General features: G+C 33.4%; 1 protein-coding gene across 5 annotated transcripts in view; it reads right to left on the reverse strand.

Moving 5' to 3' along the window:
- LRBA (LPS responsive beige-like anchor protein) overlaps positions 1–27,911 on the reverse strand; it is a 514,593-nt gene that overhangs the window by 343,326 nt on the left and 143,356 nt on the right. For all 5 annotated transcript variants that reach the window (XM_084884876.1, XM_084884872.1, XM_084884875.1 and 2 more), the window contains exons 33-34: positions 27,373–27,506; positions 20,572–20,633 (exon numbers count right to left, since the gene is read on the reverse strand). In XM_084884876.1, coding sequence (XP_084741002.1) covers positions 20,572–20,633; positions 27,373–27,506 — 196 coding nt within the window. The remainder of the gene's footprint in view (positions 1–20,571; positions 20,634–27,372; positions 27,507–27,911) is intronic.

A 27,911-nucleotide genomic window follows, 5' to 3' on the forward strand; every position in this document is an offset into this window, starting at 1 on the left:
GTTAGGACAGATATAAAACTAGTTAAAGTTAGTATAACTACTTAAAAAACTACAATTTGAAAATATGTATGCTCTTAATTTTATATGTCACACAAAATATTTTAACTGAAAAACAAATTAGACATGAATGGACAAGTAGAAGACGAATTTGTTATCAAAGCTCAGAAACAAAAATTTACTACTACTAATGCATTAAGCTTCTTGTTTTCCCAACGATCATGTATAAACCCACACTTGTTAACTTATAGCAACTAGCATCTAATCACCTGGAAAAAACTTTTCAATAGCTAAAAAAAAAAAAAAAAAAAAAAAAAATTAGACAAAATGAGAAATGGAGAGAACATATAAATCTTACACTTTTGGGTATAGGGAAAAAAATCTCACAGTTCTCAAAGATATCAGTGAATTTTAATTTGTCTATAATCCATTCATAACTATAAATTATTAACATTTAATATGATATAACATTTCAGGTATATAAAGACATGCTGTAAGAATTAATAACACAAAAAGAAACTGATGCCCATGAGAATATACAATTAATTTTTGTAATAAACTCAGCTGTTAGTATAAGCCAACAAGTTTTCACCATGCTAAAACACTATCCACAATCCTTAGGAAGTTGCCAAAACTAGAAAGATGACTCATTAATCGTGCTATCCTATGGCATTTTTCTCCTCTTTTGAGATAATTATCAAAGAAGGTGTTAGTCTAAACAATTTTATAAACCACAGCTCAATATAACCTTTAGTGAGTTTTAATAGTTGAAAGAAAAGCTTAATGGTTATCATCTTTCATGATCATTTCAATATTTCATCACAGTATTTACAATTATATAGTGATGCAAAATGCATAGTACCTTTAAAAGTCTTGGTTATTCTTTTCCCAGAGGTATGGGTGAAAAACACGTTAAAAGCCTCAAATCCAACCACTAATGCAACTAAGTAATTTCAAAACACATTTCAGCACTTTGGAGAGGAAGGACTCAAAACATAACAACTGAGTCAATAATTTCAGACTTGTTCTAAGCTGTATTTAATTGACCATCATTTCCTATAGCCATAATTGTTGACTAGTCAATTTTTACTAAAATATACTCTTAGCTTACTAATGCTCTTAAGTCATACAACAACAAGATAGTATACATTAGTAAAATTATTTTTAAAAATATGTGAAGTTCCACCAAATTTCAAATATGTGCCTTTGATGGTAAAAGTCTGTTTTTTGTAGGAATAAAAGAAACTTAATTAGCAAAATAAGTCTATTCCCCCCTACCATCAACAATCAAATACAGAGAAAAAGGTACCAATTAAAATGCTATACATTAATTTATAATAGTTATATTTATATTTAATTCTAATATCTTTAAAGTAAATGAGCAATAACTTTTGACATATTTTAGTGTACTGAATGCACTTCCTAACATTTAAAAACAATTCCCAGTATTATCATGCTACACAGCAAATAAAATTCAGCCACAGAATGACAAGATAGACTACATACACTCCATCCTGCCATCTTTTATTTTGGAGGTGGGGTTCACACCATAAATGTTGACAGTAAATATAGTATCAAATTTTTATTATGGTGGGTTAGTCACTAAACTATCTTTTACTGTTTAAAAAAGGAATACAATGAGTGACTGCAGGTTAAACTTAGCAAAAAAACAAAACAAAGATTATAGAAAGAAGACAATAATACAAGAGTGAAGGTAAAAAAAAAAAAATTCTCTACAACCTGGAGAAAAATAAAATTGAGGAAGTAAACCAATGCTTGTTGCAGAACCCTAGAAAGGCCAGAAACAGAATGCATTGAATACATAGGAGCATGGTTAAGGGACAGTGATAAAAATAATTTAAATGACTTAAAGCTGGTGTAAAAAATAGAATCCCAGATCCTTTCCCCATAACGTATGGCCATGCCCACCATGGGAAAGGACTGAAACTTTACTTGCCAGATAAATAAAATTCTAGACACTATAAAAAGCCTTAATAAAGGCTATCACAAAATAAGATAACATGAAAGTAAACTTACTGAACTATGAGACTCTAAAAGAAATTAAATAAGTTTTCTCTAAGAAAAATGAGAAACATAAAAAAAACTCAAAGCCCAACAATGGCAAAAGAGAGCTTATTCATTACCAGTAGACAACTCCCACCAAGACACATAGGTGTTTCTTTCTGTGCAATACACTTAAATCTGACCAGATAAGAAGTGTCACTAGTCATTAAAGGCATATCAATGACATACATATACCAAAAAAGGGGGGGAGGCTCATAAAAAAACAGACAATATTGTTAAAGCGGTAGAGAGAAAGAGATTAAAGTGTAATAACATTAGTAAGACTAAAATTTTCATGTAAAAAAATTCAGGGCAGTGACTTTGTTTTATTCCCTGGTATCTCTATGCTCCCACATCAAAGTTCTTTAGAAAAACAGAACCAATGGGTTAAAGATATATTTTATTTATTGTTAGGAACTGGCTTACACCATTACGTAGATTGACAAATTCCAAGATCTGCAGGGTGAGCTGGTGAGCTAGAGAGCCAATGGTATATAGTTCTATTCTGAGTCCAAAAGCAGAAGAATTAGGAAAACCAATGGCCTACCTCCAGTCTGAAGCCCAACAGGCTCAACCCCAGAAAGAGCTCATGTTTCTGTTTGAGTCCAAAGGCAGGAAAGAGCTGATGTCCCAGTTCCAAAGCATTCAAACAGGTGGAATTCTCTTACTTAGAGGATAGTATGCTTTTTTTGTTCTAATCAGGTTCTTCAACTGACTAGAGGAGCAGCCCCATACACCTTAGGAGAGCAATTGCTTTATTTGGCCTACTAATTTAAAAGTTCATATCACACAGAAACAACTCAGAATCATGTTTGACCATATATGTGGACACACCATGACTCAGTCAAGTTGACACATAAAATTAACCATCAAAGCTCACTCCTTCTCTGCTAAAAAAACAAAAAACAAAAAAAAACCAAACCTCAGAAGACTAAAAAATACTCTTAAGAATTAAAACTAGGCCAGGCCTTGTGGCTCAGTTAATTACAGCTTCATCCATATACCAAAAGGTTGTGTGTTCAATCCCTGATGGGGGCATATATGGGAGGTAACAATCCATGATGTTTCTCTCCCCCCTCCCTCCATTCCTCTCACTCTAAAATTAATAAAACAAATAATAATAATAAAATCCATAACATATCCTCTGGTGAGATTAAAAAATAACTTGACAGTATAAAATCAAACAAAAATTTTGGAAACAGTATTGGAAGTCGTTGAGAAAACCACTTCAAATAAAAGATTAAAAGATAGTAGAAGCCGAAACCGGTTTGGCTCAGTGGATAGAGCATCGGTCTGCGGACTGAAAGGTCCCAGGTTCGATTCTGGTCAACGGCATGTACATTGGTTGGGGGGGTACATCCCCAGTGGGGGGTGTGCAAGAGGCAGCTGATCGATGTGTCTCTCTCATCGATGTTTCTAGCTCTCTATCCCTCTCCCTCCCTCTCTGTAAAATATCAATAAAATATATATTTTTTTAAAAGATAGTAGAAGAAAATGGGTATCAAAATTAGAAAATTAATCCAGATAATTTAATACTTAACTAATAAGGGGTCTAGAAACAGAAACAAAACAAAAAAAAATAGAGAAAAATAAATTCCCATATAATTCAAATAAATTTCTTTGAACACATGCATATATTTTTTTCAGACTGACAAGGTTTACATAAAATATCAAAGGCAGTGCGATTTAAAATATTCACACATGCCAAGGCACAATCCAGTAATAATATCAACAATTTTTAAAATAATGAAAATACTAAAAGCTGCCAAGGAGAAAAAAATTTTGAAGAGATTATAATTTTCAGTCTCTAATACTTATATATCCAAACAAGCTATCAATCAAAGATGAAATTAAAATAAAAGACATTATCACACAGCAAAATCTAAAATATCCTACCCCTGTGCATTCTTTCTCAAGAAATTACAAAGGATGGGCCTCATCGAAATTAATAGAGACACCCAACTATCATCCTCCATCCCTATTCTCGTTTAATTTTCCCAAGGCATACTTATTACCACCAGATTTTTTGCCTTTACCTTTGTTTTATTCCCTACTATATTCTCAGTGCCAGAACAGTGATCAACACATACATAGTAAATGATCAATAAATGTTGAATAAATGTACTTTCTAAAAACAGGACATGATGGGATACAGGAGATACACATTAAAGTACAAGAAAGAAAAGGAAAAAACCCTAGGTTGATGATAAAAGAAGCCTCCATGCCTACAGAGTAACCAATCCAGAATGAAATAGAATAATAACTCCAGGCACTACACCGTCAAGAAAAACTATTGAATCAATAGATACAAGGTTGGGTTTGATCACACTGGTAGAAATTTTAGGCATCCAGAGAAATACTTAGCAGCAAATTTGTGGAAGATATAAAAAATTTAAAATAAACAAAAAATAGAAAATTATTAATTCTAGGATAAAAACTGAAGAAAAAGACAAGCAAGAGGAAGGAAGGGAGGTAGGAAGAAGAAGGAGGAAGGAGGAAGGAGAAAGGGAAAAGAGGAAAAGGAAGGGGGAAAGAGGAAAGAGAAAAGGAAGGGTAAGTATATTTTGTAGTTCTGCCATGAATACTTACTTACATTGTCTCAATAATGTAAATGCTAAATATGACTTTAAATATTATGATGTAACTGTACTGTAAATGAGGGAAGTGTGAAACAGAAAGGGAGAGCGATATAAATACTCAATGGTCATCTTTCATGAAAGACACTAAACAATGTTCAAAATAGAAAAATCAATAAATAGCTATTGCATCACTTAGAAATATAAGGTAACTAGCAGGGTCAATAACTAAGAGATTTGAATGTGGTTCCTTTCAGAAAGTAGAATCCAAGGAAAAGGAAGAAGTTAGGCAGGGAGCTAGTATTGTTTTTTAGTTTAAGTATTATACTATTTTTTAGATTTGTGAAATAATACATCTCTTTCTTAATAAATCATATAACATTAAAAATAATATGTATAAATGAAGATCAGTAAATAAAAACACATTTTTTCTGACTGTATGATAGCCATTTATACAAATTATTCTGAAATCTCTCTGAACAATGGCATAAGCATTCAATTTTCACAAATACTGATAGCAAACCTAGAAAAATATAAATGTATCATGAACTATTAAGAATTTTTCTTTCTTTTTTTAAAGTCAGTATTCTACATACTACCAAATGAAATCAACTTTATTGCTATTGGCAATAAAATATTCTCCTTTTTTGTAAATCAAAATATCATTTAAGCCGAAGCCGGTTTGGCTCAGTGGTAGAGCGTCGGCCTGCAGACTGAAAGATCCCAGGTTCGATTCCGGACAAGGGCATGTACCTTGGTTGCGGGCACATCCCCAGTAGGGGGTGTGCAAGAGGCAGCTGGTCGATGTTTCTCCCTCATCGACATTTCTAGCTCTCTATCCCTCGCTCCTCCTCTCTGTAAAAAATCAATAAAATATATTTAAAAATATGTATATATATCATTTAAGTTAAAGAAACAGCCCGATCCCTGTACCAAAAGGTTGCCACTTTGATTCCTCGTCAGGGTTGCGAGCTATCCCTCCGTGTGGGAGGCAGCCCATCGATGTTTCGATGTTTTCCCTCTCATAGATCTCTCTCTCTCTCTTTCTCTCTCTCTCTCTCTGTCTCTGTCTCTCTCTCTCTCTCTCTCTCTCTCTCTCTCTCCCCCCCCCACCCCTTCCTCTGTAAAAATCTTAAAAAACATAAAAAATAATTAATTAATCGATTGGTTGATTAAAGAAATGAAGATGCCTGGCCAATGTTGCTCAGTGTTTAGAGGGCCAGTCCTCACACACAAAGGTCAAGGGTTATAGTTTGCTCTGAATCCCTGGTAGATCAGGATGTGTGCGGGAGGCAACCAGCTGATGTTTCTCTCTCATGTTAATGTTTCTCTCTCTCTCCCCACACCTTCCTTTTTCCCCTCCTTTACACTCTCTCTGAAAAGCAATGGAAAAAATTTCCTCAGGTGAGGATTAAAAAAAAAAAAGAAAGAAAGAAATGAATGAATAATTTTTTAACAAAAACCTAAATTCATAATGAACTATTTCAATTTTCTTATTAAAAAATATAAAAATGTAAAGGCTTGTGCTATTCAATGAAATATCATTAATACTTAAAGATGTTATAGTCACATATGCCTTTGTAAAATAAATCAAATCTGTTGGATATAACTCCAATTACCTCCATGGATGACAGAAATACTGTTAAAATTCAAAGGAGGAGGCCACAAAGGAGAGCTCAAAAGAGGCAGGGAATGTATTAACACAAAATTGAGAACCATATTATACACAGGACTAAAGGTCAAAACTAGAGAAAACTTGTTCATGTTCAAGATACAGTAATCTTAAGTGCTCAAAGTAAACTATCAAGAACTTTTCAACAGTGTTTGCACTTTGTGTCAGCACTCTCTCAGCAGCATATCTAACACAACCTGAGTCACCTCAGACCAGGAAAGAATATACCATAATAGTGAAGGGCAGGTCTGACTCCACTGTCTCTTTAGAGAGTAAAACAAATCATTACAGGAAATAGCAAAATAAAATACTGCCCTTTGGAAAGATTTGGTTTCAAAATTTTGTGAACATATACTTCTAAAACTTACATTGTACCTGTATAAATATTATGGCTTAGTTTATAAATGAAATGTATTACATATACATATAACTACAAATTGAGCTAAAAGAAAGAAAATTCTATTAAAGTTGGATTAGCAAATGGTTCGGTTTTATAACTGCTTATTTAACAAATATTTTAATGTGTACTATATATAAAAAGAATTAAATATTGAGAAAATAACTACTGGATTTACAAAATAAAAAATGCAAATATTTTACAACAAAAAAACCTGAGATAACATGAAATCAATTATGTAAATTCTATAAATATAGCTTCAAATTACATGTAAATAATCACTCAAAAACAATAATCCCCTTGCTATTGTGTTCAAGCATATATTAAAATGAATATATTTGCTAGTGGCTTTGAAAATGTTCTTAAACATTTTCAGGAAAAACATTCTTCAACCAATAATGATCCTATGAATAACTCCCTAACTGGCATCAATTCTGTCAAGCTCTCTCACTAATCAACACAGAAAGCTTAATTTCAAAAAAGGTGACAAAAGTTGCTGTAATCCTTTCCAGCCACAATCTCTCAACAGATGATCATTAAGTTTATACCAGGGCTTCACATTCAGGAGCTACATAAATGTGTCCTATTAGTACATGGTCAGTCTGTTTGGCAACTCCAGTTCTCCAGACATATGGCAACTGCCGCCCTTTGAGGTCTGAAGTCAAGTCTTTAGGGAATCTCAAAGCCTGCACTGAAATTACAAGGAGTGTTCATTAGAGACTGCTGGAGAGGAAACATGAAAGACTTCTATTAAACTATATAAAACAGCTAATTATTTTAAAAATATTTTTAAACCACCTGATATACTCAGCTACAATATAAAAAGCATTTTCATACAGAATTATTCTTTAAAGCACGGCTTTCAGGACATGAGTGCAAATAGCTTCCTTCATGCCTCCCATCAGCCACCTCAGAACACCTAACATTCATTTTATAAGCATCATCAAGATTTTTATATCTCTGGAGAGAATAAATTATCTTATACCTCTAAATTCTTCCTACAGATCACTGTAAACATTCATGAAATGAAGGTATTTTTAGAGACAAAGTTTTACTTTTAATATTTAGTTTTGGATAATACATACTGTTAACGTAATCTCAGGCAGACATACATGTGTTTCTTTTTAGTTGCTTATTTTGTATCCAAAAAAGTCTGCCTCTATTTCATTTTTATTCCATTTCTAGATAAAATCATTAAAATCTTATAATATCAAAATAATATAAATTACTAATCAATCTATGAATGGCATGTATCAGATATTATAGAAAATACATATAAATTCTGAACCCTGTATATTTTGTTAACCAATGTCACCACAGTTAATTCAATAAAACAGAAAAAAGAAAACATATGTAGATTCAAACGTTTAAAATGAAAAGAATGTCAACAAACTGACAAGAGTTCAAAGAAATCACATGTCTTTTCCTTCTCAGGATTTTGAAAAACAAAAAGTATAAAGATTTTCTAATTAATAATAGTTGCCATTTTAACTTTTTGAATGCATAGACTTTTTAACTTCAGAAAACAGTTATTTATTAAGCTCCACAACAAAACAATACCACTGCGGAATTTTATTTCAGTAACAAATCTCCATAAAATGTTACATAAAGTTCATTAGCTTGCCTCAATCATTTCTTGAACTCACATATATGTTGATTTCTGACAGCCTAATTCCAAAAAGCAATTACAATCTCAATCCATACGTAAAAAGATAACAGAAAGCAAGTACACTAAACCACTTTAAAAGAATAAAAATCTAAAGAAAACAGATTACGAATGATTTATATGAATGCCTAGTGCTGAAGTTAATTACAAGTAACCCAATAAAATAGTGCCTTTATTATTGTACAGCACGTAATGGCTTTAGATGTAAAAACCAGAACTCTTTCTGCTGACTTTTGTATGCCCAATCCCACAGCACACAACATTAAGAATTAAATATGTAGTAAATAAGGCACATAGAAAACAGCAGTTTTTAACTAAAAGCAGAAAACTCTCCTGCTGTTTAACCATTTGGGGTCCTCCACTCTGAACAGTGACCACTGTAAACTGATACCATATTCACTGAGTAAATCCTTAATGCTAACATAAAGTGAAATTTTAATTTCAGTGTTCAAAGCTTTACATCAAAAAATAAATAACTATGAAATAGCATCACATTAATTTCAGCATTACTAGGAGCATGTAAGTTCTTTTTTAATTTTCATTAAATTTAATGTTCATGCTATGAAATATGATATCTTCAGAATTAGAGTTTTGCAAACCTCACACGATATCTAGCTTTCACAGAGCTTTGGTCCTGATTTTAAACACACACACATCTCAGACATACAGAGTGCATGCTACAGTTACATAGTACAGTTGTTCATAGCCACAACCTGTAGCCAATCACAGTATGCTTAATGACTTATCAGGAAAAAGCCTTTCAATCCAGAATGTTTCCATAACTCTTTCAAATATTTATCAAGGTCTCTAATTAGATATTAGTTGATATCAACTTTAAGTATAATGCAAAAGTCCTAAAATATGTTATGGATAAATATCAAGCAGTCCATTCTTTGACCTACAACATAACTGCAATAGTGATATGATGAAATACTTGATAAGCTGGTTTTGCTGCACAAATAAATTAGTATCCATGAAACAAGTAGTCACCAATGCATTTCTCTGGCACTATTTTATTCCTATCTGTTTCATCCCCATTAAAAATTTTTATTTGCTATTTTTCCTGGGTCATAACTTCACAAATTAGAATTTATCTCCTTGACTACTGTGAAACATTTTAAATGTAGGAATCACTTCTTGAGTTCTCAACAGTTCCTGATTCAATTTTCCATATATTAAGCATTCAGATGCTTGTTAAAGAAACTATCATTTAACACTGTAGGTGAAGGAGGGAGGAGCAACTATTCTAATAATACTCAGGTTTTCACAAGATTAGTTTCCTGTGCTGCTATGATAAATTGCCACAAATCTGGGAGCTTAAAATACTAGAAGTTTGTTCTCTCTCTGTTCTGGAGATGAGAAATATAAAGTCAGTTTCACTGAGCCCAAAATCAAGCTATCAGCAAAGTTGCACTCCTGGAGGTTCTAGGGGAGAATCTGTTCCTTGTCTCTTCCAGCTTCTGATACCTGTCAGCATTCCTTGGCTAGTGGCTACATCACTTTCTGCTCCTCTTCACACTGCCACCTTCTCTATGTGCCTAACTCTAATCTCCAGGTAATTCAGGAGTATCCCCTTATCTAAAAATTCTTAATCACAAAAAACAAAGTAACATTCATAGGCTTCAGTTATTTAACATGAATATTTTGAGGAGAGCCATATTTCAGTCTGTCACATTAGAGAAACCAAATTAAAGCAACAGAAACACCAAGCTGAGGAAAAGTAAACTTTGCTAACAAGTTCGAAAAAATTCATAAGATTCCAAAAAAATGAAACCCGTTTTTAAAAATTAGTCTATTGTGGCAAGAGCTGGAAAATGATTCGAGGAAGTCAAGTTCTGCTTCAAGTGTGGGTTCTAACAGTGATTCAGTTGTGACTGGTTTTAATTTTGGTTCCATAAATTCAGTTTAATTTGCTATGTATAAAGCTACCAGGCTCCAGGAGACTGAAAGCTGCACAGCTAATCTGCTAATAAGAAGCGCGTATCACAAAGAGCAACTTCTAATAATCAGCAGAAGAGCAATGACAGAACTCCCAAATGTCCCAATAAGTAAGGCAGCAGGCCAGCCTTGAAGTAACTGATAAGAAGTAGAAATCCTTTTTTAAAAAATTCTCCCCAATTACTGCCAGTGACAAACCTCCTATTTTCTTCCGTAGCTTACAATAGTAGCAAACAGAATCCTATTCTTATAAGTTAGACGAGTGCTGCAAAACAACAATAGGGAATCTTTGCAATGGAGATAATGTGAGACAACTCTGCAATATCAAGTCAATGTATAAGCTTTCGTGGGCAAAGGAACAGATCATCTTTCCTCTAAAAAAGGAACAGTAAAAAACCAAAACCAAATTTGCCCCCAATTATATAGTGTCTGATATCAAGAATAATCTGACAAACCAGCTGACCAAGAAGACAATACTGCTGTTTTACTTGAATGCCAAATGAAAACTTGAGCTTCCAAATAAAGAACTTTCAAAAATATATAATCACTATAAAAAAGAATGCACTCTGCACCCATATTTAGAACATGAGAATGTATACATCTTCACACTCATTACATGTAAAAGCACATTGTACATAAGAGAGAGTCAGGAAAATGTGGATACAGATTTAAGGTAAGAGAATTTGGTGGGGTGTTTTTTTTGTTGTTGTTGTTTTTTGGGGGGGAGGGGTTGGTTTTGTTTTTTTATAAACTACCCAGAAATTGGTGAGATGCATATAATGTTTATGTAAAATATTAGAATACTATCAATATTTGCAAGGCAGCATAGAAATAAGCATAAACTAAATCAAAACAGCTATCAGAGACCTTGAAAATAAGAAAGAAAAGTTTGAATTGGATAAGACAGTAAACTACAGCTCCTCTTCAAAAGGATCTATGAAGAGATTCTCCTAAGAAAATAAATTTGTTAGTATGCACTGAAAGAGGTAAAACCAACAAAAAGGAAATGGGTCATTTCACTAATTCAGGAATAAGCCAAATCAATGATTCTTTAGAGGCATTTTTCAAATGATACTTCCTTTTGTCCCCTCCTGTCTCTCCCACTCTGACAGGCTGAAGTTCATAATCATCATAACAAACTTCCCTGATAATGATGTATTTGGTAATAAAAACAGTTGATTAGTAGTAAACTACACTGACTGAAAAAGTGCGGTATTTTAAATCTATACTATTGTAACACAAGAGGTATGCTAAAAGTAATGTAGTAAAAATAAGAAGTTCTGAAGTACACAAAAGACCCTAAGACAACTGTTATACCCTGTTTCCCCGAAAATAAGACAGTGTCTTATATTATGTTTTTCTCCCAAAGTTGCGCTAGGTCTTATTTTCAGGGGATGTCTTATCTTTCCAAGCGCTAGGTCTTATTTTCGGAGGATGTCTTATTTTTGGGGAAACACGGTAGTAGCATCAGCCTCACTTGCATTCAGGTTTACTATACTGACTTTCCCAAAGCAGCCGTCATTATAGCTAGCCCAGGAAATGGAGGAACCACACCTTTGGGAGCTTATAAAAAATATGAATGTTGCCCATTATCCTTGTCTACATAAAAAAGGCCAAAATCTGTTCATCTATTAATCTCTTCTAGCTCTAATATTCTATATTCACAGTGAACATAGAATAGACTGGGCATGCCGGGACCGGTTTGGCTCAGTGGATAGAGCGTCGGCTTGGGGACTGAGGGGTCCCGGGTTCGATTCCGGTCAAGGGCATGTGCCTTGGCTGCGGGCGCATCCCCGGTGGGGGGTGTGCAAGAGGCAGCTGATCGATGACTCTCTCTCATCGATGTTTCTAACTCTATCTCTCTCCCTTCCTCTCTGTACAAAATCAATAATAAAATATATTAAAAAAAAAAAAAAAAAGAATAGACTGGGCATAAAACTGCAAAAATGATAGAAGATAATGTAAAAAATGCTGCAGAAAATAATGGTGGACTGATTTTGAAAGTCCAGAATATGAACAAATTAATTCCATAAAAAGAAAACAAGCAACACTGAAAATACTAAATAAAGAGAGGGTTTTGTGTGCTACAAAAACACTTAAGAGTCGGAATCTAATAACTTTAATTTACAACCTACTTTGCTCTCTGGACTGTTCTACATATATTTACATATATTATCCAATACAATTTTTATTACATCCATTTCACTCAGTAAGAAAGTAAGACTCAAGCAAAGGAAATAATTTGCCCATGGTTACAGAATTAATAGGTTGTAGAGGGGGAAAAATTTCTTAAGATTCAAAAATCTATCATCACAGCATTTCCTGGCCTCAGACAACCACTTCTTAAGATCCTATCCAACTCCAGTATCTGAAGAATTTACTGCTAGAGAAACAAATATATGACTTTTAGGGTTCTAATTCTTATTTAAGGCAAAAATTAAAGCTCAAACCTTAGATTTTGTAAACACTGAACACATGCTTCTGGAAGCTCATATAATAACATGGCAGCTTAATTTAAAAGAGCTATTTGACTTAAAAATGCACAATAGATTGAGTATATGTACAATTACTAATACATAATAATTGTCCCTTCCTAAATTTTGCTATTATACTGGTATATTAATGGTATATATCAGGGTACTAAATTACTAAATAACTATTTGATCTCAGAGCCAACTGAGGCAAACAGTGTAAGCAGTTTCAACAGAAAAATTTAAATCTGGATTATAAGAACCCTGATTATTCTGACTAAAGTCCATTAAGTTATATACTACTTATGAAAGAACATATGGACAAGAATATAGCTGAGTTTTCACACAATTATTAGAGTTTGGTATTAAACAAAAACAATCTTAAGCTTTAGACTTTTAACCCAGCTTTTCTATAATATACTACTGAACTTCAGTAGATTAATTTGAAGTAATAGAGAAAAAAGAAAGAAAGTAAAGCCCCAAAGTAGTAGCTGGTGACATAGACCTGTAAGACCAAAGGAAAATGTTATGTTAAGAATATTCCCGTTCATGTGTTCTCCCTTCTTGCTAATTCTCTCTCTAATCCCAAATTTAAAAGACCAGTTGTAAAAAAAACGGCAGGGTGCTAAATTAAAGCTCACTTTATTTTCAGATGTCTCCATCCTCATAGGCTAACTTCCTGTCAGGAAGAGTTTCATTTCACTGAATACCCCAATCAGCAGGGAGTTTGCAGAATTAAGTGCCAGTTGATATTACTTTGTTTTGCATTTGCCACCCTTGAGAATAATGTTCAAAGATCTAGTTATATAGTCAGCATGGTATCATCCTTCTGACTAGACTGCCAAGCCACAGGGTGTATGGCCAGTTCCACAAAATTTCCCTTAAAAGGTTGTGTTTCCCAAAACCTAGTGTGCTAGTGAATCAACAGGATGCCTGTACTTCAGAATAAATCCTGCATCTAAAGATAAATTATGCTTTCCTTTGGCTGTAACATAGCACTTTAATTTAATATAGCATTGAGATTCAAATAAAAATCAACTGATATTCACTAATCCATCAAGTTAAATGTTTTTAAAAGTACTTTGTTTTTAATGTTTTTGCTGTTTAAAAGACAAAGGCATCTTAAAAAGCAAGTTATCTGTTATATATCTTGAATCAAAAGCATAACTATTTTACAACATTAACATAGTTATTAAGTTGATTTGGGATACTTTAAAAATTTTAATGCATTTAAGATTTTCATGATCCATTAATATACCTTGATACCTTCTCAAACTTCCATAAACTTCCTATCATGTTTCAAAGGTATCTAGTTCCTTATTATAAGATCAACTTCTATTGTACACAAAAATACGGTAATTCTGAGCACTTCAATGTAAAACAGCCTTTGTAAATTTTAAGGATTAAGCATTCTCAGCAGCTGTAAAGCTAAACTAAGTGATTGTACTAGAAGCCTATTTTTTATCCTGATGTTAATCACTACTCTACTGATTCTCATCCATTCATAATCAAAAGGTCATCAGCACTGACAATAACAAAATTTAGTCACAATCAATGTACATCCATTAACTCTATAAGTATATTCTAAGGATGAGTTATAAACACATTCAAAAGGAAAGAAGAGATAACATAAGAAAAGGTTGAAAAATTAAATTATATTGATCCTAATGGGATCATACAACATAAAAACTGGTCTTTAAGAAGCCAATTGCCCTCAAAGTCCTAGTTACATTAAAAAACTTTAGGCTGGTTACAAAGAAAATAAAATTATTTACTTACAATATATCAAAGTATAAATTTCAATATTTAATGCATTTTGCAGATTGTTACCATACAAGCTCCTTTAGCACACAAAGAAAAAATAGTGAGATCCATTAAATATTAAACTTAGGGTTAGATCTGCATAGACAGTGTAAAAAATACACACACAGAGAGACACGACAGGTTAAACTTAAGTTGCTCTAGGAAGAATACCAACTTTTACTATAATCACTTCTAAAGATCTATTTCTTCAAAAACAACACATAAATTGGAAGAAATAGATCTTTAGAAGTGATTCAGAAACAACGTATAAATTGTCCAAATTAATCTACAAAGGAGAGAACAAGTGGCTGAGATAATTATTTCTGAATGAAGCAAAAATAATCAGTTTTATGAAGAAATTGCTAGCTATAATTTTGCATATCTATTGATTTTCTTTAATCGCTGAGATTGGAGAAGCGAAGAAAAACAGAAGCACAAAACTTTAAAAAGAGGCATTTCCTGCATTATTCACTAACTCATTTCTGATGTAACAGCAGCTCTTGCAAAATTATAATTATCCAAATATACTATGGCCATAAAAAGGATTCTGTGATCAAATACTAATACTAATTTTATTCCCATTACAGAATCAACATTACATTATTACATACATACCTATGCACACACACATATTTACTAAAGAACTTTAGGGGTATTCCAGGATAGAAATCTAATTAAATTTAAACCAACATTTTCCAAACTTAACTCAACACTGTATACTTTTCTCCACACAAGCTCCATTATCATCACACAGTACACACATTGGAATTTGCTATACTGGAAAATCTGGATAGCAAAAACCAATCAAATAAGCACATGGCTACCACAAATTCAACCAAGGAAAATTACAGTTACTAGAAAGAGTTGAGAAAATGTTTTGAGAACTTTAGGTCAATCCCTCACTAGGCTTAGAGTGTACGGAAGAGAGGAGTCTAAGAACCTTTCCAGAAGAGATTGCAATTTAGCTGGGAACTGAATGATCAATTCATTCCATATTCATTGGGCAGCCATCATGTGCCAAGAACTGTGCTGGGTACTAAGTATACTTTAATAGACCAAACAGAAATAACTGTTACCTTCATAGGACCTAGAGCACAGAAAAACTGACAATAAAAAATAATAATAAACTAGCCTATGTATACTAAAAATCTGAGGTATATTCTATGATGAGCTCTAAACTGGAGACAAGCAAAAAGATACTGACTACATATATGAGAATCTGAGAGGAGAATAATTAAGCTGTGTTCTCCATGATGTGAAGCCAGCAATTAAAGTCACCAAATTTGAAGGAAGAGATGATAATGAAAGAAAAAGCACATACCAAGACATAAAAATATGATGGTACATTTGGGTAATTTTAAGCAGTTCAGCATAGTTTGAGACAAAAAGAACAATGTTGTAAGAAATGAGGTCTATACAGAAAAAGGGACCTAAAAACAAAGGATACCTTTATGCCACAGTACAGACTTGGTTTGCGTCCTGTCCCACCTGAGTTTGTTTAATCTATCTACTGTACTCAAAACACTCATCACTGCTGAAACTGGTTTAGTTCAGTGGATAAGAGCGTCAGCCTGCGGACTGAAAGGTTCCAGGTTTAATTCCGGTCAAGGGCATGTACCTTGGTTGTGGGCACATCCCCACTAGGGGGTGTGCAAGAGGCAGCTGATCAATGTTTCTCGTTTCTAGCTCTCTATCCCTCTACCTTCCTCTCTGTAAAAAAATCAATGAAATATTTTTTTTAAATACTCATCACAATTATAAAAAGGTAATGGTCATAAAAAAGTCAAAAGTAGTAATGCTGATATCATATATTTACAAAGAATAAATTCAAAAAGGAGAAGGAAACCAGAATGGGAGAAATTATGAGAGTGAAGAAAGAAAGGAACATCCTATCTAATAATCCTATTTAATAAAAAAGTAATATGCAAGTTGACTGTCACTCCAATGCACAAGATGGCTGCCCCCATGTGGTCAAAGATGTCTGCCCTCATGTGGACACAAGATGGCCAACACAAGGTGGCCAGCAGGGGAGGGCAGTTAGGGGAAACCAGGCCTGCAGGAGAGGGCAGTTAGGAGTGATGAGGCAGGCAGGAGAGGGCAGTTAGGGCCATCAGGCTGGCAGAGGAGCAGTTAGGCATCAATCAGGCTGGCATGGGAGTGGTTAGGGAATGATCAGGCTGGCAGGCAGAAGTGGGTAAGGGCAATCAGGAAGGCAGGCAGGCGAGCAGTTGGGAGCCAGCAGTCCTGGACTGTGAGAGCAATGTCCAGTAGGATCGGGCCTAAACAGGCAGTCAGACATCCCTTGAAGGGTCCCAGATTGAGGAAGGTGCAGGCTGGGCTGAGGGACACACACTCCCATGCATGAATTTTGTGCATCGGGCCTCTAGTTTTCTATAAAGATTTTTTAAAAATCAATTCAAAAAAATTCAAAGCACAAAACTGACACAAAAGCATCATAACAATTGTGATATATGGTTCATATTATTAATATTATCATTTTCAAATTCATAATTCTGAGGTATAGAAAGGAACCCTTGAATCAAAAATGACCAACCTTTATATCACCTTCATGTGAATAAAATATTTCCCATGACAACTATCTACATATTTTGATTAAAATTTTTTGAGGAAAAAAATCACATTAACACAGTATTTTCAATTAACTTTTGTTGCTGATTAATTGCTCAGACAGGATGCCAGGCCAGACTACATGGTACTTCTAGTTTTTCTATGTACTCCATGCATTTCTGATAAATGGGAAAAGAATAGATGACCTGGCAGAAGGCTCAGACAATAATATGTGATTTACAGGACATGAGTGCAGCTACCATAAGATTTATCTGACAGCCCTCTCCGATAGTGGACTGTTGAGTATCCGATGGAATGATTTCTAGTCTAGAAAGTCTACTACTGAGTAGCCATACACATTATTTATTTATTAGATGTTTTGGGTTGAAACCATTTTTAAATGATGCACTTCACAATGCACAGTCATAAATTTAGCTTTAAACCCAAGAAGGGAGGTAGTGTTATTGGAATGTGTGTCAGACTGAATTAGGATGAGCAACACAACGCTTTTATAAAGTGGCCTTGAATGCAATGTCAATTCTTTCAAAAATAATATTAACGTCAAATGAGCAAGATACAAACACTTTACACAACACTATAGTAATATTACTAGAACTATTTAACATTTTCTTTAAATTTGTATAGATTTCTATGAAGTTTATACACCTACACAACAAATACCAGGAACAAATAAGTTACATATTTGTGAAAAAGGCGAATCTGAAATATAATTGAGAACTTGTTCGATTTTCTTCTGTACATCAGAGAGTACACAGTTTTCTAAAGAAAGTAGGCAGTCATATTTTAAGTAAGATATAAATCATGTATAGGAGCTTAAGTAGTTCTTAAATTATTTTATATGGAATTTAATACATAAATAACCTAATTTAATAAACCTTAAATATATATGTCTTTACTCAAAAATATAATGCTGAGTATTTTAAGAAAGCTTTTCAAAACTAAATATTAACATTTTGCCTAAATAAGGTTAAGACTTAAATGATATAAAATGTGACATGGTTTCCAATCAACCTTTTAGAGTGGATATTGAAAAATATAATCCTTACTTGAAGCTTTAAGAAATTATATAGTGCCCTGTTTGTTCTTAAGGAAAGCAAATTAAATATGATCATTTCCTCATTTCTTAAATTTAGGCTCTATACTTGCTATTGTAATAAAATGTGGATAATTTTTAACAGAATTTTTAAAAGGCAAAAAAAAATAAGCTTTAAATGAATTGAAGAAAAATAATCAGAAGATGGCTGACTGTCATGAAATTAACACCAAGTAATTTGTAAAGTTTTAAATCAAATTTGCAGATATTAAGTTCATAAGCATATCCCATTATTTATCTGATTAAAAAAAGAGTTTTTGACCTGATCTTTCGATCTTTGGCACTCAATCCTCTCCATCTCCTCTTAAAAAATTAATTAAAATTTTAGCAAGATGCTAGCTTTTCACTTCCCACCCTATCTCAGACTAAAAAAAATTATCAATCAAACTCAAGGCATCACCACCCAGTATCTGCAAAATGTCGACTTCAAATTCAATTTCATATCTCTTAAGCTTTCATGTGGAAAAAGATAGTTCACTTCTTACCAAAATAAATCACTTTTGTGATTGCCAATCTGACCTCTTTGAATTAGGAAAATTCAAAGTGAAAAATGTAATTATCACCCTGGAACAATCTGTATACATCTGGAGCTAATTCTGGCTTCATTTTTCACATCATTTTTCACACTGTGCAACATCTTATAGAAATGCCATGGGACTTTTGAAGAACTCATAAAAAATGTGAAGGACTTCAAATAACCAATAATGTATTTTATTCAAACAAAAACCTTGAGACTATCTGACTTTTGCAACTTACTCTACTAAGTAAGCTTCATATCCCATCTGATTGGATTAATATTAAACAGCACTGTGACATACATGACAAATAGGTGTATTAAAACATGTCATTCTTTATCTTTTCAGCTTCTGCATTCAACTATGTAATATACTATATCTGAAATAGCTTTCCTGTATCAAGAATATATTCAATTCTTTTACACTAGAAAGTGAAACTTCATGATCAAAATTCACCTTTGAAAAATTACATCACTATAAACAATAAACTCATACTCCTGTGAAGAAACATACAAAACTGTAAGCAAATGCTTCTTAAAGAATGGTATATGGTAACTACCCATCCCACCAATAACAATAATCATGCAATTATTTCAATTCAGATTACTTAATGGGAAATTTTATTCAGGCAGCTTTTAAAGAAATTTTCTTTAAAAGATGATTAAATTACAAAACATGAATCTCACTAAATCTAAGAATAATAAGCCCACTATAAACATAACTACTCCTCACAAGTTCATTACAAAAATCTATTAAGTGTAATCTCTAGAAGTAATTGTTCTTATTGCATTTTATTGACAATGCATAGTATTGATTTTTCACACCTTCTATGATTCTTTAATTTGTATTCATGAAATGTCCATCAGCACAGTCTAAGTAAATTTGGCAATATAGACACTAAAATGAATAAATCGATGCAAAGAAACATTAATTTTGCATTATCCTTATTCGTCAGGCAAGTAAACCATGAGAGTTGTAAATGAAGGTCAAAGGTTTTGAAATGGGTCAGAAACCTTGACCTCTAGACCAATACCCTTCCTATTAAAAAAGGCTATTTTAAAGTTTTAAGTAGGGGAATTTACTACCAGCAAAATATCATTTTTAAAAGGCTACAAAGAAAACTCTCAATAAAAACATTCATCTATTTAATTGAAAAACAAAAAAAGAAAACATTACAGGATACATGATTTTAATGTAAGTTTTTAAGAAAGAAATTATCAAAATTTACCACATGAGATATAAAGTTCCTGAACATTGAATGTAATTTTGCTTTTAGAAATTTATTTACTACATCTTATTATGACTGTCATATTTTGTTGATGTTTTCCCAAATCTCCTCTGCATGTCAAAAATAATTAGCAATGACAAGAATTCAAAATTATTTATTACTCATTTTATAACCTCTGCACAAAAGGGAAGTAAACCCACTATTCCCAGGAGAGTCAAGAGTGGTACTCCACAAGGTACAGAAATAAATCTGTTTCTATAGCCTTAATACACACAGCAAAAACAGTCAGCCATCTCAAGACCATTTGATCTGAACATTTTTAATGTGCCTCTAAAATGCTGTTTCTATTTCATCTATCCAATTTATCTCAGTTCTAACTTCAGTTATCCATTAGTATCAAAGACAAGGAGTAATCCTCTTATAATACAAATAACATTATTTTAAAACTGCAAATTCAAAACTTTATTATAACAAAACTTTCTAATAAAACCATTATAATTTCCTTGTAAAATATTTCATGTGAAAATTCACTTTTAAATCAACATTATTCTTTGTGACTCACCTGTGAACAAAGTAGCATAACCAACTCCACAACTGAACTACTAGACTTCATGCAAACCAAACCTATTTTAAAGAGAATTAAAAAAAAAATTACAAAGTAAAAAATATAAGGAATTTATTTTTTATACAACTTTGCCCAAATTGGATTTTAATATAAAATTTAGCATGTCTTGTTAAGAACGAAAAACATACACATTTTATCATGAGTAAATAAGGTACTCTATAATTACTTTAAACTTGGCATCAAACCTACCAAATCTTTTATAAACTATTTCATTTCAGCTTTCAAACTACTAAAACATTTGTTACAACTTCATATATAATGACATTTCACAATACTTAAAGAAATGTGCACAACATATGCCATATCGGTCAATATCATCTACATTTTGTTTTGGGGAGAGGTAATTGTTATACATGCAGAGAAGGGAAATGGCTCCCTGACCTTTGCTTTCTCCACCACACTCTCTCCCTTCAACCCTCTAGCTATCAATCAAGTTTCCATTTTGTTTCATGGCAGCAGACATCCCAAACACTCTTATTAGTACCTTGACCTGTGACCTCACACTAAACCTTAACAGAAGTGCAAGCCGTTGTCTGTTATAGATTCTTGATTTCTTATAAATTCATTTACATTGCTCTTTTATGTTTCATTTGGGTTAAACAAAAATATCTCAGGAAGGAACTGCTATACAATTATCTAAAGAATTAGATTTAGTTTTGATTACCAATAAAATCTAAAGTAGTTAATTCAAAAAGCATTTTATAACAGTAGCTTTAAAAAGCAATGCCAATAATTAAAAGCACTAAATTACTGTTACAATACTAATAATCAGGAAAATTATAATTTTTATTATATTCTACATTGTTCTAGGCCAGTGGTTCACAATCTTTCTAATGCCACGACCCTTTAATACAGTTCCTCATGTTGTGGTGACCCCCAAGCGTAAAATTATTTTCTTTGCTACCTCATAACTATAATTTTGCTACTGTTGTGAATTGTAATGTAAATCTCTGTGTTTTCCGATGGTCTTAGGGGACCCTGCTAGCGGTTCTCAACCTGTGGGTCGCGGCATTAGAAAGGTTAAGAACCATTGTTCTAGGCAAATTTAAGTTTAGTTTCCAGGGATTAACAACTAAAATAATTATTGGTGGCCCTCACACAATTTACAGAATGACCTTCTATCTTTCTTGCAGGCACCCTATCCCATTTTATTCCCTTTGTTTAGTCTCCTTGCCCTAGTCCTTTCTTCTTCCTTATTTCAGTCATGATCCCTCATACCTTCTGATGACACATGTTGGCATTCTTCAGCCTTACAAGCAACATTCAAGTGAAACAGGTTGCTCACCCCCTTCACCTTTTAGAAAAGTTAGAACCATTTTTTCTAAATGTTTCATTGTTTCATTAAGCAAGCAGGTCACTAACTAAATTGTGGTTTCCCTATAGCTGAGATGAGCATACCACCTCTGACTAATGAAGTGGCTGAAAGAAAGGGCACAGCAATACTCTACTCTTCATTGCTGGTGAAGCCCTCTGCTGGTCTAAAACCTTGTCAATTTTCATAGAATATAACCAAACTATAGGAAGTTCCATATATTTCAACTACAAAATCCACTACTTCCGGCAAGTAAATTCAGATTTTTCTATAACTAGGTAATTATTCTTATTGCTTGATTCTAGTGTTTTCAAAATTCCTTTCAACTTTCCTTTTACAGCATAGTATTTGGGCTCACATCTGACAGGTCTTTTCTATCTACTCAGATAATGAACAATTATAATAAAAACAATCTTGGGCCATCCAAAGTTTGAAAGTAATAGGTGATCTTTTGTCCCCTTTACAAAAGATCATAGCTTAGTTCAATATTTATAGATTTAAAAATAATTATACATTAGTCTTATTTATCAATAATAAAGATTAGGCCGAAACCGGTTTGGCTCAATGGACAGAGTACTGGCCTGCGGACTGAAAGGCCCCAGGTTCGATTCCGGTCAACGGCATGTACCTTGGTTATGGGCACACCCCCAGTAGGGGGTGTGCAAGAGGAGCTAATCAATGATTCTCTCTCATCGATGTTTCTAACTTTCTATCCCTCTCTCTTCCTCTCTGTAAAAAAATAAATAAAATATAGTTTAAAAAAAATAATAATAATAAAGGTTAGCAAACCAGAAGGTTGATGTTACATATTTGGAAGTGAAGATTCAGCAATAAGTATATGCACTACTAAGTGAGTTAGTAAAATGTCAAATAATATTTCATAGTTTGATTAAACAATTCATAAATTTACGGGAATAGTGTTTTGTATATTTCTAAAAGATGGGGAGTGGGGCCAGGATGGATATAGTATGTTAAGTTTTAAATAAGAGCATCAGAAGATGAAAGATACCTTATATTACACCTCTAATATTAAGCACCTGCCCAGAGGCACTGATACTCCAAACACAAATGTAGAACCTTGGGAGTGTAAACAGGAGATAATCCCAATAAAGGACTGTTTATGAGATTACACAACTTAATCACATCTATATTTTTCACCTAAATTTTTGCCTTTGGATGACACTGGCTGCATATATGACAAAGCAATAAATGAATTATAAACCTCTAAATCTAGTCTTCAGATTTACACTCATTCTCTAAGACTTATCCAAAGGAAGACCATAAAATAACATTTGTAGTCAAGTTGTAAGTTGTTGCAGATGTATCAATTTTTATTTCATACACACATACATCCTATTATTATACCAATTATTTGAAAGAGAACAAGTTAATGTAAGCTTAGATGTCTGAATAGGCCCATGATTTGACCTCCCTAAAAGGCTCCCAGCACCAAAGTTGGGTTCAGTTTGGTTGGTTTTATTTTTGGTTGGTTTTTCAAAAATATGGAACTTTAGTCTCTTCAAAGAAGACAAACCTAAGTTGCTAAGACCAGAGTTTACACACTTCTGGAGTTTCATAACCAAAAAGCACTACAATTTCTTCACCAGAGACTATTTATCCCACCTCTATTACCATTGTTTTTCCTTATTACTAAGCTCATAAATATTAAATTATTTACTGGATATTAAGCTAGCAACATCTGAACACACTGATCTATCTAAACTCTCAATTATTCCATGAAAAACAGTCATGAACATTTATCATCTGGAGTAAAACAAACCTTTTAATATATATATTTACATATACATTTTTAATCACCTTAAATAATTTACATAAAGAATAGGATGGTGATAAGCACTATCTGAAGTTCTGATAAGAATGTAAGCAATTAGAAAATATGTGATTCTACACATGATGTACTATGAAGTATTATATCTATTATAATTCAACTTTTAAATCTAATTTCTATTCATCAGAAAATACATTAGATAGAGAAAACATTAGAGGATATAACCAAGAAACAACAGCTTCTTGGTTATATCCTCTAATGTTACCAAGTCATGTAACATTCTATAGACTAGGGGTGTCGAACTCAATCAGAGAAGGGGCCAAAATCTAAAATCCAGCCTAAATCGCGGGCCGAATGGTTTACTGAACAGTCATAAACTGACAATGTCATAAACTGACAGCGGAGTGCAGTGATGACAGCGCGGTGCGGGCCACATTGCAAGGCCTGGCGGGCTGGATTTGGCCCGCGGGCCTTGTGTTTAACACATGTGCTATAGACCAACCAACCAACCAGATTTCTTCAGTAGGTCAACAGCATGAAAACAAAAGGGAAATACGACAAACTATTTGACTTTAATCTATATATATAAAAGCCTAAGCAACCAGCTGACTGGCCAGTAGCTGTGACTCACACTGACCACGAGGGGGCAGACACTACTCAAGCCAGCAGCTGCCGAGCTGCAGTGACTTGGCAGTAGCAGTTCTAAGGCAATGCACCAGAATCAGAGAGAAGCAAGCACAATTCCTGGGTGTGTCACTTGAGAACTACCTTCTCGCAATCTAGGACCCCTCGGGGATGTCAGAGAGCTGTTTTCGGTCTGATCCCCACAGGCCAGACCAAGGGACCCCACCGGTGCACAAATCTGTGCACTGGGCCTCTGGTAAAGACATAAGAGGCATAACCAAATGCAATAAATTGATTTTGTTTAGATTTTAATCAGAAAAAATAAATAATAAAAATACTTCTTTTAAATAAAAATGAATATGAGTTGAGTATTAGATATCCTTATGGAACTATATTATTAATAGTAGGTGTTATAGCAGCAATTATAATTATGTAAGAAAATACATTTTTTACATGAATATATGAATTATTTAGAGGTGAGTCAACATGATGTCTGGGATTATTTTAAATATTAAAGCAAAAAAAAGGAGGTAAATAAAAAAAAAACGATTGGCAAAACAGACAATTCTGGTAGTTGGTAATAAGTTCACTAATATTGCATTTTCTACTTTATAAATATTTAAAATATTCATTTAAAGTTTTCTTAATTAAAAAAAAAAAAAAACATTTAAAAATTTTAAAAGTGGTAACTTTACCAGTGCCTGGTATCACAGCTAGTCCCTAGCAAGGTCAGAATTAAAACAAAGGTCTCACATTTGGCTCAATGCAGGGGTCTTCAAACTATGGCCCGCGGGCCACATGCAGCCCACAGAGGAGTCTGATCCTGCCCGCCAGGTTTTTTGGGCAGTGAGCACAGCCGAGGTGTTACAATAGGAACTAGTAGTTCATATAGTCCGGCCCTCCAGCTCTCTGAGGGACCGTGATCTGGCCCCCACTTTAAAAAGTTTGAGGACCCCTGGATTAGAGCATCAGCCTGCAGACTGAAGGGTCCAGGTTCCATTCTGCTCAATGGATCGTGCCCAGGTTGTGGGCTTGATCCCCATTGGGGGTGTGCAGGAGGTAGCCTCAATGATTCCTCTCATCATTGATGTTTCAATATCTCCTGCTCCCTTCCTCTTTGAAATCAATAAAAATATATTTTTAAAAAATAAACATAAAAGGTCTCTTGCCTTTTAGTACAATGCTTTTTCTACTATACCACACTACGATTACCTCTACTCAAAACTTTTCTGTGTTACAATGCATAAAAACAACACCCAAAAAATTACAACTTAAAATATGCACATAGGTTACATAAAAATTCTTATATTTGTTTGTTTTTATAAACACAGTCCAATGAGTAGGCACTGCTCAAGTTTATAGCTGATCAATAATTCATTAGAATTCACCAGAATAAAATGTTGAGGGATCTTCAAGTGGCAAGTTTACTACTTCTGAGTATCTAAGGCACATGTGTCAAACACAAGGCCCGCGGGCCAAATCCAGCCCGCCAGGCCTTGCAATGTGGCCCGCACCGCGCTGTCATCACTGCACTCCGCTGTCAGTTTATGACATTGTCAGTTTATGACTGTTCAGTAAACCATTCGGCCCGCGATTTAGGCTGGATTTTAGATTTTGGCCCCTTCTCTGATTGAGTTCGACACCCCTAATCTAAGGTGATCCTATTTTGTTGGATTTACTATGAAATTCAAAAACCAACTAAAAAGCAAGAGGTTATAATTAATACATTTAGTTTAGAGTAATGAAATAATATATAAATATGTTGTCACATCACTTTAAAAAATAAATATTTGATATGTGAAATGTAATTTAGGGAAAGGACCTATTTTTCAATTCAATTCCTTTCAAATTGTATTGTTTCCTTAGGTCAAAAAGTTCATGGCTAAATAAATTATATCTTGCAGCAGGTAAAATAAATTTTCACCCCAAACTTAATTAAACATTTTTAAGACCTAAACTTTCTTCTTCAAATAAATTCATCAGAAAAAATGCTACTATTTGACTATATGGAAATGATTTGCTCAGCACAATTCCATATATATATATATATCTTCAGCAGAGATGATGATGAAATTTTCAGATTAGGAGAATCTAAGTATCTAATCCTAAACCATTAACCATGGTACAGACAAGCCAGATTTAGCAAACATCTAGTCAAAACACTTTTGAATGCAAAAATCAATTTCACATTATCACTGATGAAAGTCCTCTACGTTCTCCTTTGAAAAATTAGTTATGAGATGAAGACTGTTATTTTAAAGTCAGATTATTAAGCTCTTAAATAGAACTAATTTTTCCACTAAACTGGTATATGCTGTCTGAAGAAAGTACATTGATTTTCACTTGGTTCAGTTACTCTCTTTAATATTTGAAGACACTTAGTACATGGCAGGTGCCCTATGTAAAATACACTTTTAAAATGTCCCAATATTCTTCATCCTTTCCACAAATAGCATGGTTTTCAATTATCTCAGTAACCTACTTCTGCATGCTATTTTAGGTTAACACAATTTCAAGCTATACTACATAGAAAAGACCTACTCATCTATGTATGACATAAACTGGATAGCGTATAATACTACTGTTATTTCTAAATGTTTGTAAAAATAATGCTACTAATAGAGACTAATAATGCATTCCTCGTTTTCCTAATATATGGCAATACACTGTTGTTTGTAAGGATCTTAAGTTCAAGTAAAACCGCAGGTAAACGCCCCACTAATTACGATAACACTAGTCTCTCTCCAATTCTCTATTCTCATAGTCAATTTTTTAAAGACAAAAACTCTTAGTTCCTCAGTTCAGTATATAAATTTCTCTTTCATTCAAATCACTGATGAAAAATAAACAGATTAGAATTGGAGGTGTGACATACTTTTTTAAAGATACAGACTAAAAGTTTAAAACACCTCTAAAAAATTAAATATCCATGCATCTCTTATTATCCATTTAAGTTTTGAATCCTGAAATTTAAATATTTTTATATAAAATGAAATAAAGAAAAACCACTTACTTGTTCCTTCTATAAGTAGTTCTTGCCCATGGCTACCCAAAAGTGTCCGAGAAAGAAAAGGTGCAAAATCCACAAAAATCTCTCGCAGAAGAGGAGCTGCCTTTTCCAAAGCATGTTCAAGCCTCTCTGTAATGCTAATTAAAGATGTTAGGGTCCCTAAATTATTCAGTTAAATTTATCCACTTTCTAGTTTTTAAAATGCGTTCCCACAGCAATGAAAAATTAAAAGCTACCTAAAGACTCATTATCACTATGCATACCATTCCTTCTGCCTGGACTATCCTTCTTTTATTCTGTAGCTACCAGCTCCCCTCCCCCCTGCCTGGACAAACAACCACTCCAAGAATCAGCTCTTGTTGGATGTCTTATAATTAGTCAGGTTAGATCACTTGATTTTAGCCTTATAATCTAAACAAACTCTATCAAGTCCTTATCACATTTGTCTATTCACCACCAAACCATTAGCACTTCCAGTTCAAGAACTATCTTCATTTCTAAATTCTCAACTGCAGCATATAATAGCAACTCAATAAATGGTT

The sequence above is a fragment of the Pipistrellus hanaki genome (genome assembly GCF_964339955.1).
Source record: "Pipistrellus hanaki genome assembly, chromosome: 5".
In the NCBI taxonomy this organism is placed as follows: domain Eukaryota; kingdom Metazoa; phylum Chordata; class Mammalia; order Chiroptera; family Vespertilionidae; genus Pipistrellus; species Pipistrellus hanaki.